This window comes from Cygnus olor, chromosome 4 (genome assembly GCF_009769625.2).
Source record: "Cygnus olor isolate bCygOlo1 chromosome 4, bCygOlo1.pri.v2, whole genome shotgun sequence".
NCBI lineage: Eukaryota > Metazoa > Chordata > Aves > Anseriformes > Anatidae > Cygnus > Cygnus olor.
The window spans coordinates 11,631,872-11,644,707 of record NC_049172.1 but is presented as its reverse complement, the minus strand read 5'-3'; the positions used below and the strand labels follow the sequence as shown (position 1 = coordinate 11,644,707).

The 12,836-nt window shown below is 41.5% G+C and overlaps 1 protein-coding gene across 7 annotated transcripts in view; it reads right to left on the bottom strand.

Moving 5' to 3' along the window:
* FAM13A (family with sequence similarity 13 member A) overlaps window positions 1-12,320 on the bottom strand; it is a 135,236-nt gene extending 122,916 nt beyond the window's left edge. For 4 of the 7 annotated variants that reach the window (XM_040555922.1, XM_040555923.1, XM_040555924.1 and 1 more), the window contains exons 1-3: window positions 12,258-12,311; window positions 9,498-9,687; window positions 6,448-6,657 (exon numbers count right to left, since the gene is read on the bottom strand). In XM_040555922.1, coding sequence (XP_040411856.1) covers window positions 6,448-6,657; window positions 9,498-9,687; window positions 12,258-12,284 — 427 coding nt within the window. In that variant the 5' untranslated portion in view covers window positions 12,285-12,311. Of the gene's footprint in view, window positions 1-6,447; window positions 6,658-9,497; window positions 9,688-10,040; window positions 10,058-12,257 lie in introns of those variants that run through there. The other 3 variants (XM_040555919.1, XM_040555920.1, XM_040555921.1) reach the window with 2 other exon arrangements.
* Between the last annotated feature and the right edge of the window lie 516 nt (window positions 12,321-12,836).

Sequence of the window (12,836 nt, the reverse complement as noted above, 5' to 3'; positions counted from 1 at the left end):
AACAATAAGGAATGTAATGGATTTGTATTTTCACTGATCAAACTGGACTGGACAGTCTCTGACTTGATTACTAATTACCTTTTCATGAAGCTCAAAGAAAACCAAAACAAAACTAATTTCCCCATAGACAGAACACTGAAATTCACCTTGTAACATACTTCTGTTTAAATAACAAAACAACTGCACAGTGTTTTTGTTTTTTTTTTTAACTATAAATTGCTTATGATAAGGAATGCCAAAGCCCTCACTCAGGAAAAAAAGCAAAAAACATCTACTACCATCTCCACATCACCTAATTAGGGAATGCCCTTGAGAACTAATTGCCTCTCTGAACCTCCCACTGGGGCATTTGATTGACAGGTGCTTTTCCATTTACCAAAGGATTCTCCATCCTTTTAAAACAAGAAAGATGCTAATAACCTCCACAAAATATTTTGAACAGAGATTTGCACTGACTACACTGAAAGTTAATGGCCTCATGATGTCAATTGTATTTAGTGGGTCTGATGTCCCTGTTCATTAAACATGATTTAGTATGTGGTGTGGCCCAGAGATGCTTATTTCTGGACACAACCAAACCTTTGTTCCCTCCTCAGTACTATCTTAGTATCAGGTGTGTTCTGCTTTCACTTCTGTCCTTTTAGGAACACAGACAGATATCAGACCATAAGATCTTCAGAAACTACACTAATTGAATGTCACAGAACCACTGAACAGCAGGAGACAGAAAACCCATTTACTGAGCCGTGAAATTCTTTGCCCTGCTGAAAGGGGAACAAGAAAATCTCTCTCTCTCACCCCTTTTCCAGTGAAAAGGCAAGGGAAGGATATTGAACCTTCCTCCCAATGCAATTCAAAAATCAATCAAAACTAATTTGTTAATTACCCTGCTGCTGAGACTTGAGCTTCATTTTTAAAAGCTACTAATTACCGTTATACTGAATTCAGAGAGTAACATGCATATACAGTGTAACATGCACTTTGCACATTTTGCAGGACGAATGGAACTTAGCTGTCCATGACCACAATATTTCAAATAAAACAGTTTTTCAACTTACTAGAGAGCCCGAATATTTGTGAGTCATGACAGATGATTTCCTGTTTTTTTTTTCCCTGATTTTCCTCTTCCTTCTTTTGTCCACCTGCTAGACAATATTTCAATTTGTTTCAAAGTCAATCATAAAGGTTTACTCAGCTGGTACTGACCATCAGAGAAACATTAAGGTACCAGAGCTGTTTACACTACCATACAGACAAGCATCAAGTGTATCAAAGCCCTAAGCTTATGTAGTTGCCTAATTTTGTGAGGTACAAGATGTCCTGTGGAAGTCAAGACTACCAAGAGCAGTCTTACTTATTAAATTAGATTACAGAGTGCAGCATGAAGCTAAGCATATGCTGCAGCTCATTGAGATGAGACAAATGAGCTTGTCAATAATAGAAACAGCAGAGTGCCAGACTTTCAAATTCAGGAACCTATATTTAAATCGTATTTAATATTATAACTATGTATTTAAATCATATAGAAATCATATAGAAATACCCCCAGCTACCAAAACACTTGTTATTTTCAAGCACAGTACTTTCCCTGGTATATTGAGCTTTTGCTAGGGACTCTCTGCTGAGGGGCAGCAGTCAAGGAGGCAACTGAAAACAGCAGGCACTCTCTAAAAATGTTAATTAACTAGAAACAGGAGCCTCAACAGTGTAGGAGGCACAGACAAGTTTGCAAGGGTGTTCTCAGTCTCGCTTAATTTCAGTATACACCCACAGATCAGAAGAGGGACATAGGATGAACCATTGGAAAATATTTCTGTACATATTGAGTTTCTTTGACATGCTACTGGCACGATCTAGTTCCCCAATCAATCCCTCTTCATGCTACTCCTTCTCCTTACTGAGCATGCTGTCTGAACATCACCAAAGGTACAGATGCCACCAGACAGGTGCGTGTAACTTGTTCATTTCTCAAATGGTCTGACCCCAAACAACTCCAGCCTACGAGCACTGAAACTCTATCAGCATGGCACCGTGCCCTAGCTAATTACCTCTGCTGTGAGGCAAGGAAGAGAGTCTAGGGCTCAGCGTCATGTTATCACGTCTGCATAGCTTTCAGCTGCCTTGCATGCTACCAGCCTGGAGGGCAGACAGAAAAGCTTGCATCTGTCCGTAGCTATCAACGTGCCTCTAGAAGTCAATCTTTGGCATAGAGGCAGCAGGCTGTACACTGCAGTCGCCACTACACTGTGTTTGCTAGGCTAGGCTGTTGAAGGAATCAAAGTGTTTCTTTCTTTCTCCAGAATCTACAGGAAGTGGGACTCCAGCCTCTGCCAGGAAGTGATTTGCTTCAGACAAGGCTCTGCCCCAGACGAAAAAAAATAAAATAAAATCACACCTTGCTGCCATCAGAAGCAGAAATGCAGGAAGTCCTTGCCACGAGAAGGTTGTCATCACAATTCAACTTGAGACCCTTTGCTCTCTGTCATTAAAGCACTTCACAGAGCTGTATTTACCCTCCGTCACTATATTGGGAACAGTTGTCCTGTTACTTCTTTTGCAGCTCTGATGCGTGTTACCATCTGCACAAGAAAGCTGGTTCCAAATGTTTTCAATGTACAGCAAGCATCTTCAGCACGTAGAAAACAGAAGTGTCATGAGTTGTTCCAAACCAGAATAGCATCAAAATGACAATAAAAGCTACAGGGAAAGGTTAAAAACATGCCACTATAGCCTGGAGAGCCACAGACAACTAGTGAATCTGGTTTATTCCAGTTATTGCAGTTACAGTGGTTAAAGAGTCAGCTCTCATTTATTCATTTTCACACCCGCTATTCAGGTTGAAGTTTGACCTCTAAAATCCCCCAACACAATCTATATTTTTGGTCCTGCCTGTTCATGTAGCTCAAGCAGTTGATGGCTACCAAGCGCTCCCTAAAATGACTTGTTGATCCAGGAGGGAGCTCGTCCTTCCCTTCCACCACCTCCCATCCCTCTCCCTGAAACTTTCAGAGCTGTTCACTAGCACTACACAAAACCTTGTCAGCTGTAACAGTTTGTGAGGGGAGGGATGTGAGAGACAGAACTCTCATCTAGCTGCTGCATACTGAAAAATGCAAATTTTTCAGTGATCAAATAGCATTCAACTTAATTAGACTCAGTGCTAAAGGAAGACAGGAGCCTGCATTTCACTGTGCCCCTGCTGGAGAAGGAATGCAACAAAGAAGAAAAAGAAAGAAAAAAAAATCACATAATGGAAAAACTTTCTGCATGCTAAAAAGGATAACAGCAATCTGCCTTGCTAAATGCAAGTGACCTGTGAAAGGGGTAAGAGCTGTGCATACAGAGCTTGTTCTTAGTATGTACAAATGTCTTAAGAGTCAGTGATTGGGTTATAAAAGATAAGAAATGAAAAGCCAGAAGGAATAAACAAGCTCAAACGGGTTTCTGTACAGAAGCTACTGATTACTTCCAAATGAGTTTTCTGAAAGAAATATCTTTCAGTCATCCAGGGCTTCCACTGGTCTGCAAGCACGGCCCATTTTGCTTGGGCAGGCACAGCCCTGTTCTCCAGCAAAACTGCAGCCACAGAACAGATTGTAGTGGGCATTTTTGACCCCAGGATCCCCTGCAAAAAGCAACGTTCATATTTGTCAAGCACTCTGAGGAGACCAGTCAACACAAAGATCACTACCAGTGTGTCCCTAACCTGTACTTGCTACACGTCTCCAATCAACACCATTTACAGATGGAGGCCCTTCTCAACTCCCACTGTCACTGCCCTTCTCCAAGGGTAGAGAGAGGAGGTCAGGACGCAGCAGACTGCCCATGGGATACGCTACGTGATGTTTTCTGGAACTGCATAGTCTTGGAATTACTCTGAATATTTATATAAACAGCATTGCGTCAGGATTTAGGGGCAGCATGCACATTTCACGCTGCTGTTGCACAGGCTTCTGGTAGCATGCCAAACCAGCTGTGTGGACTTCCTGAACTACCAACGTATCACATTTCTCTTTTTCAATAAAGGGCAGATCATTTACTCTTTGGTCTGGTAACGTGGACTATACCCTGCTTTAAAAAGGATTACAATCTCAGGTAAGACTTGTAGTTTTCAGTCCAGCTATTTTTAACTGGGGGAATCACTTCCTAACATTTTTTACAGGAAGGAAAGTAATTGTGTATTATTCTCAGGCCAAACTTTTAGCTGATTTAAAAGATGCTGATACCAATCCCTGAAAATATTCCAAAGGAATTCTAAAATAATTATAAAGCTTCAACAGGAGGGAATACAGAGGTTGTAACAGAGCTTGTAACTGCCTTCACTGTAGACATAGAGTGAAGTGGCTCCAGATTCAAAGTTATTTTTTAATAACCTGTTGGCTCAGAAACACCTTGACCTACTTTCTTCATAGTTTACAAAAAGAACACTCAGGCATGCTTGCTGTTGGTACCATTTTGCAACAAATACCCTTGCACATACTTTGATAAGTGAATAGATAATTCCGCCAATCCTGCACAGTTGGTTGATCATTTAACTGTAAACACAGGCCCATCTACCACTGAAACTAATCTGAACCCTACAAAAGTAATCAGTGCCTTTCAGAACAATTTATGATGCATTTTCCAGCGCATGAAAAAAAACAACTCAGTTTTCTTCAAACTTTACCAAAACCTTCCCCTTGCCATAACAGCTAACCCTAATAAAAAATATAATGGAACTAGAACTAGAGATTATTGTACAATACATGCAAGCTTAACTGTAAAGGTACATCACAGCTAAACAGACTTTTGGAGAACCAGGTTTGTGATTTACACCAGTAACTTTTTTTTGAGACAACAAAGCTTGGTGGCTAAGTCTGCTAATTATGGATATGTATCTCATTTCCATAGAAATCACTGGGGGAATTTTCTATTTCCTGTGGGAAGCAAGAATGAATGAGACTTTCCACAAACAGCACAGTTCACAAAGTACATCAATAGTTTCTGGCGAAATACAGTGATATGACCTTTGTGGGACAGGGATGCAGAACAGGGAACGTGCAACTTATACAAAATTTCCACTTAAAGTGATTTAAGTGAAGGAACATAATTAAATGCATCTCATGAGTCAGACATGGTTAAATCTAAGAGATCCGAAAGAAAGCACAGCTATGACCGAAAAAATTTTAAAAAGGGACTTTCTAAAACAACGGCACCTTCCTACCCAGCACTTCCTGAACCCTGTCCTTGGGCCCCAGACAACTTTACTAAATGATATTTTACAGAGAAAGGTATTTTACACAGCGCACATACAACCTGATTATTACTTTATTGACTGCACTTAGGGAAAGGCAGAGTTCTTCTTCAGCACACCCTTAACAGTCTGGAGAGCCCCAGACAGGAAAGGAAGAGAAGACATGGTTGTGTTCTCCCTGCTCCAGGCAATAACTAAATTTCACCTCCACTGCAGGCCAAAAAAAGTGGGAGGGAAACCTGAGGACAACAGTGTGAAAACTTTGCACTGTCTTCCACTGGGGATCTGTTCAGAGGATGTTCCTCTACATCGTTCCTCCTCTACATGTATCCTATTTGCCTGCTTTACTGTAAAGAGCATATCTCTAGTAACATGTACCTACTCACTTCGCAGCTTCTTAGGAAGACAGCAAGAAGAGGCATCAACTGCCTGCAGCGAAAGAACTCCCACTGACCCAGATGGTCCAGGAACAGGGCCAACCACCGTCAAGTCTGCATAACAATATGGACTAATACAGATGGATTAGATCAACAAATCATTTAGGCAAACAGCTGTGCAAGTTTCAACTTTCTAAAGCTGAAGTGATGTTCTTCCTTACAGATTATCTACTACTTAAAGGTTAAAAAAAAGTAAGTCTTCCAGGTTCTATGCTATGATTGGTAAAGGTGAAGTCTGTTGTTACTTGCAAACTGGCTTGTTTCTGATGGTCAATCACATCCCTTAGTGAGAAGTGGAAATTTAGACAATATATGCTTTGGGGCTCAGTGGATAATAAATGTGATTAGCAGATGACGTTGTTATAACATTTCAGAGTCCATTAGAATGAAATTCCAAGTAATCACCCTAGCAAAACAGAAGCAAACCTGTGTCCTAGAGAGACTGCAGTTATTGTCTACAAGCTTGCTCTAATAAACCAATTGATAATTTCAGTTTATATTTTGCAGATATAACTGAATTGGAAAAGCATAAATAGTCCAGATTTTACCAAATATGCAAGAAACAGTTTTCTCTCTTTTCTAACGCCATTGTGATTTCTGCCAAGACTCAGAATTGCACATCTGGGAGACGCCTGGGAGCAGATTAAAGCTAAAGTCAAAGGAAATACAGAACAAAGTATGTAAGCTAAGAAACAGAGAGTACTGCTTATGATGTCTGCATAAAATTCTCCCGAAAAAAAGCACACTGATGGATGGAAATTTTTACCTCTCACTTACCCTGGTAAAGCTGAATGAACTTGGGCTGTAAGGCAGAGCTGATAATCCCATCTGGCAACTCTCTCAAAAATAATTTCAGAAGACTGGCTGCTGAGTACACATCGCCATCTTTAACTAGCTCCACCTCTTCTCCACGCTCGTATTGCAGACGCAACTGTTCCACCATTTTCATGCTGCCGTTTACCCTGAAGAGACCTTCTTGGGTCATACCTATAATTATGTATTACACATGAGGATGGTCTGAACTAAGACACTATTGATATGATAAAACAAATATTCTAGTGTGAATAATACACTACCATCAATACAAAGGAGGACGATTAATACTACGTAGTTTAAAAAGATATTATTTTTCCCCTAGAAACTCCAATGGTCAAGTATCGGGTTATGATAACTTAACAAATACTGCTGACTAGATCTTGAGGCCTGGGATACTCTATGAAAACCCACAACACCCTTTGGCATTGCCGTAACACGCAAATATCTCACACCATGCAGAAATCAATTGAGAGGGCTGCATTTTGCATCAGTATACTTCAACCGAAAAGAATCCAGGTTCTACAAACCTTTCAAAATTGTTTCACCTTTGCAAGTAGTCCATTAGCTTCAATGGGACTCTGCCAAGTACTCACTTATTCACACAAGTGAGTATTTCAAGCTTCACTTTTAGGGTAACAGCTTCTTACCTGTGACCACCATGAAGCAAAGACATATGAATACATACTGATTGCAGCAGTAACTCTATAATAAGCACCACAGCTTCACAATAGCAGAAAATCTCTGAGATCAAATGCATATTTTGGACAGCACGAGGCCCAAAGTATTTCGCTATGAAAATAAAAATTATCAATCATTTCAGGCCAGACAACCCACACCCAGTGAAGGTTTCCATGGAGGAAGTGAGATGAATCATATTGTATCAAGCATCACTTTTTAGGCATATGCTGAGATTCAAAAACTTTAGGAAAACATGTGCCTAAAGCTCAACTCGGTAAATTAATTATTCACTAAATCATTTTCACAACAACTCTGCTTTTTCTGATACTGTGTCTATAGACCTGCTTATTCTTCTTTAGAAGCATAACACTAAGATGATCGAAATATAAGATATATGGTTTTCATTAGTTCAGAGTGGTCATTGCTAAAGTAGGAGCCTAACAGAACGCTGCCAGTCCAAGAAATCAGTACTGATGCAGCAGACCTTGTAAGGAAAAGCAATCTCTTTTATTGGATCAGCAAACAAACTGATCTGGTAAGAAAAAAATGGACAGACTTTCAAACACTTAAGCTTTTTACTTGACTAATGTGAGACACAGCTTACAGATCTTGTATTCCTGTATTCACAACAAAACACTCTAATGTGACATGCTGTACTGCCATCTGGGGGACAACAGGAAACACCACATCTCAGTAATTATTTCTGCAGCATAAATTGAAGAGAGCCCCCGTGCAGATAAAATGTCCTTTGCTCTTTCCCAAACAGTCATTTATAGAAATAAAGACAGGCTAGAACCCACTTGGAACAGTAACCAAATATTGCTAAATTCAGTATAGGAAAACTTGGTTTCACCTATAAATTTGAAAATAAGCAGTTTAATACAAACTTCGTTCAAGAATGTAGCTACCCAAAAGTTGGCTCAGCTTTTTCAAATGGATAGTCAGTTCCCCGTGAGCTGGAAGAGAGTCTCTGAAACGGCTTGACTTAAAAAAGTCCTGTGGTGCCTATTACTGCATCTTTGCGGAACAGGAGACATACTGAACAAACAGTAAACAAGGTTGGCAGAACACTATGCCTCCTAAGAGTTTGAGTTCATACCTGGGGCTCTGTTTAAAATGTTTTCATGGTTAACATCACCATTATTTCACAAAACAAATTGTGGGTGAGAACAGAACAACCATTTCAAGAACTTCCCACATAAGAGGGCATATTTGAGATCTTCCTTGCACTCTTGAGAAAGAGAATGGATTATATGCTTATCAAGGCTGGATAATCACCTTGGCATTTAGAAGACCAACTAATCTCGCTGCAGAGTAGAAGACTTGGCTTGTTCAGCTCACATTTGGGAAACACTTGTGTGGGATGCAGATCTTTTTATGGAAGGCAGAGTATAGCCCGCAACTTGCAATCAAGAGGGTCTGTCAACTTCTGGTTTTGATTAAACCTGAATGATGCAAGACCTCTTCCAATCCTTGCTTTTTCACTGTTCTAGCAGACTACTTTAAAGCAAGGTGAAGTAGATCAAGCAAAACGCTACTGCGGAATAAAGGTAGGATTATATTTTAAATTCGCACTGTACCTTAATCTAAGCTAACTTTCAAGCTGTGTTTGCATCTACCAGCTTCTAAGGGTCTATCAAGACACAGACGTGGAATCTTAAGACTCTGTAATGGGATTATCATTACTGAGCAGCTAAAAGAAAGACCTTAGGGTAAAAACAGATGCAGCTTCTTACAAGATGAAATTGCTGCCACAAAATCTTTTCCAGTGCAGAAAAAGTGCTACAGACAGGATACATCTGTGCACCAACAGTGCTCTAGATTTCTGCAAAGAGATGTATTTCATCAACAGGGAATGAAGTCCCATTAAATAAATGCAAACAAAGGCTAAGAATTTGATACCTACCTTCCTGAGGGGGTTAAAAATAACTGAAATCTAACTGAAAACCTGCAAGCACATGTATTCCCATTCAGTAACGTATTCTCATGGGATTTGTATGTGCACATGAATATCTCTGTGTAGATATTTGTCTTCTCACTGTCAGAAACTGTGAAATAGTTGAATGTTTTGCAACTAGAAAACGACACAAAGCTTCACAATGAAATATGCTCTATTTACAAAACTGAACAGCTTACTAATGAGCATGTGGTGTTTCATAACACTGTAGTTTATAAACATCCCATTAAATAGTAAATTCAGCACCAGGGATGGAAAAAAAGAAACAAATCACATGTGGTTAGCACCACAGTCCTATTCAGGACAAAAAAAAAAAAAATCTTTTCCCCCTGAAGAGCCTTACATATAGAGGCAAAAGTAATTTCATTAAGCTTACCGTGCTGGGTCAGGTACTCAACTATATTCCACACAACTATTGGGATGCCGTTCTTGCTTAGTCCCTGCTGCTGGAGCTCCAGAAGACTCACACCAAACACCTTTGGACGGGTTGTGTCCTTCTGCTTGTTCAGTGGAAGTGAGGCTATCTTCTTCATGTCCTCCTTCAATCTCACAGCCGATTTACTTTGCTTAAAGAAGCACAGGAAAAACGTGCATTAGTCTTGTTTGCTGCAGAAGGTTGCATGGTTACAACATGAGCGTATCCATCAAAATTGACTTTTATGTTCCAGAATAAGATTTTGGTCTTACTTCCTTTTAATTCATAGGAAAGTCACTGTGAAGTAGAAAAACATAACTGAGAGAAAAAAAAAATAGAAGAGTAACTGGAAAAGAGTGTAAGTAGCATATAATTATGATAAAGGAGAAAGATACTTTTGTATGCAAGCTTGTTACTAGACTAAGACCTAACTTTGACTCACAGGAGGGTGCTTTTGTAACTCATGCAGTTCAGAGGACTTGCAAAAAACAACTGGACAAACACATGAAAAATCCCAATACAACATAATCAGGGTGTATCCAGAACGCCTGTCAGTCTTTGAGGGTACTCTAGGGAAGGTTCACTGCATCTTTCTTCTAAATGCTATTCCCTGAGGATTCATTTTGGCCACTGCCAGCTGAGATGGACCCTTACAAAAGATTTTATGGTATGTTTAGTATCTGCTAAGTCTGCAATTTAAGTACAGAGATTTCAAGGTTAGCAGGGACTAGGTAATCTAATCACACCTAATATGTGGGGAAAGGACCAGACCAGCTTCAAATGCAAACATCCCATAGCTTAATCTGGAGGCACAATATACATCTGGAAGACATTCTCACAAGTTTTGAACTGCAGTGGCAGAGAGAACATGAGACAATATTCAATAAGACCCGAGGGAATAACATAATTTAGGATTAATTTTGGAACGCTGAAATCTAAATAATCATATGGTATTATTGGTTTGGAAAGACTGCCAAAGGCAGAACAACATAACCCACCATAGTCGTGACTTCCATACACACCTAAGCATCATTTCTCTAACACAGACAAGCAGAATAGAACTCAGTAAACCTCACTCAAGAGGAAATAAGTTTTTCTACTGATATTTCTGATGTTTTCCCCATGTTTCTGACATCACACTGCTGGAACAGTGGGCCACTGATACCACGGAGTTCAGTCTATTAGTTTAAGAAGTCACCGCTAGTGTGATGCATAAAAATCAATATATTCCTACAGTGTTTTAGTAACAAATAGGCAGTAGAAACCTTACAAAAAAATTACGATATTCTTTATACATAACACAAGGAACTGCTCAGACTCTTGCCTGGGTCTTGGCGCTTGACTGCATAAGGACAAGGTGTACTGTTTTTTTGTTGTTGTTGTTGTTTTTTAAACAAATACTTAAAACTTCTTCGTTGATGACATGATATTCTTACTGCAGTTTGTAATGAACCTGAACATCTGCACAGGGTTGCTGTTATGCCTGACTGTCCATCCAGATATAATAAAACTGGCAGTTCATTTCTTCTACTCTGCTGTACCTTTCCCATTAAAAATATATTCCTGGAGTACATGTAGGTTCTATAGTTCCAGGTACTATGCAACACTTATCTGATCTTTATGAAACACGTTACTTGTATAAATATGTTTTTTATTTGTGAAACATCATTACAATATATAAATAAAACCAGCATTACAGTGAACACCTTTTTAATTCTTTACAGTAAACACTACATGCCTAAATTATTGAACTACAATTTGACCGACTTGTTAAAATATCTTGTCACGTATCTCTTTTTAAAGGAGATGTTTCCATTGAGGGTTAAATGGGTAATATATGATTTTCACTTCAGGCGGATACATGCCAAAGAAAAAGCTACGTAGCTTGGGTTCAATTCACAAGACAGCAAAAATCCTGAGCAGTTTACGAGCAGCCGTGGTGCTTAGGGAACTTTTCTAATCAAGGCCTCCAATTACCCCCACAAAAAATCTTGCTCAAGTGTAGGGTTCTGGCCTGTTGCCATTTTAGCGCTCAAAACACTGAGCCACAGAGCTGAAATTCCTTGGTCAAACTCATAATTCACATCTGGAAGACAACCGAGAGACATTTCCCTCGTCTGCAGGAACAGAGGAGTAAATTGTTAGACTCCTTTTGGGATCTGGAAAGGATATATTAACCAGGGAGAAAAAAATTAAGGGTAGTTATCTCAAATATACACTTAATCAAAATCGAAGTGCCGCCTCACAACAGTTCTGAGCATTCACTGTTATATGACCTTAGACAAGGAAGATTTGATGCTATAACAGGAAAAGTTGTCAAAGCACGTAACTGACTGTAACTGACCACAGCGACTTATAAAAGTAACCCTCACAGCCTCTGCATGCCGATGCCGTACAGCACAAAAGCAGCACGGGAGCTGCCCGGGACGGCGTGTTTGCAGCTCACCCAGCCCAGCCTTACACAGGGCACCACGCATCAGCTGCTCGCTGGCTAAAAGTGCGAAAAAAGCCCTTTTTTCACCTTCCCCTAAGCACCGCTTGGAAGACACGCGGGAATGACGAAGAAGCTCCGGGGCCGCGCCGGCCTCTCCCGTCTCCCAGCCCCACACGGGACAGGCTGAGGGCGGCCACCCCACCGCCTGCTCCCGCTCTCCCCGGCCCGGCCGCGATCCGCAGCCGCTCCCCGGGCAGCGCCGCCCCGTCCCCGGCCGCCCTACTCACGCAGATGGCCAGCGCCCCGGCCCCCATGCTGCCTGCCCGCCGCCCGGGCCCGGCTCCCGCAGCCCGCCCGCCTCCGCTGGGCCCGGCAGCCCCCTCCAGGCCGCCGGCCCGCCCCGCCGGCCCGCCCCTGCCTCTGCCCCCGCGGCCGGGGGGAGCAGGGCCTGCCCCCTGCTCCTCACGCTGCTGGCTGCCCCCCCCCCGAGAGCAGCCGGGGGGTTTTGGGCCTGGGGGGGGGGGCTCCCCCGGCCTGGCCGCGACCCCTCCGTCGCCCCTAGCTGAGCAGGGAGCAGTCTGGGAAGAGCCAAGTCTCAGCGCGTTTTGTTGCCACAAAATCCACTTTGTAGAGTGGAAGGAAAATCAGTAGCGCCCTTTGTGTTTTTAGAGAGTGTGTGCTGTGTAGGTCACGACTGCTTCTGGTCCCCACGCACCTACAGGTTAACAGAGCCGACCAGCACGACATGAAGTCTATGTAGGACACATACTCATTTGCCACGATGTGAAGTCAGCGTCGCAAAATATACTCCTTTGCCAAGGAAGAATCCATACTATAACCAGCACTCTGCTTGTTAGTGGCAGTTC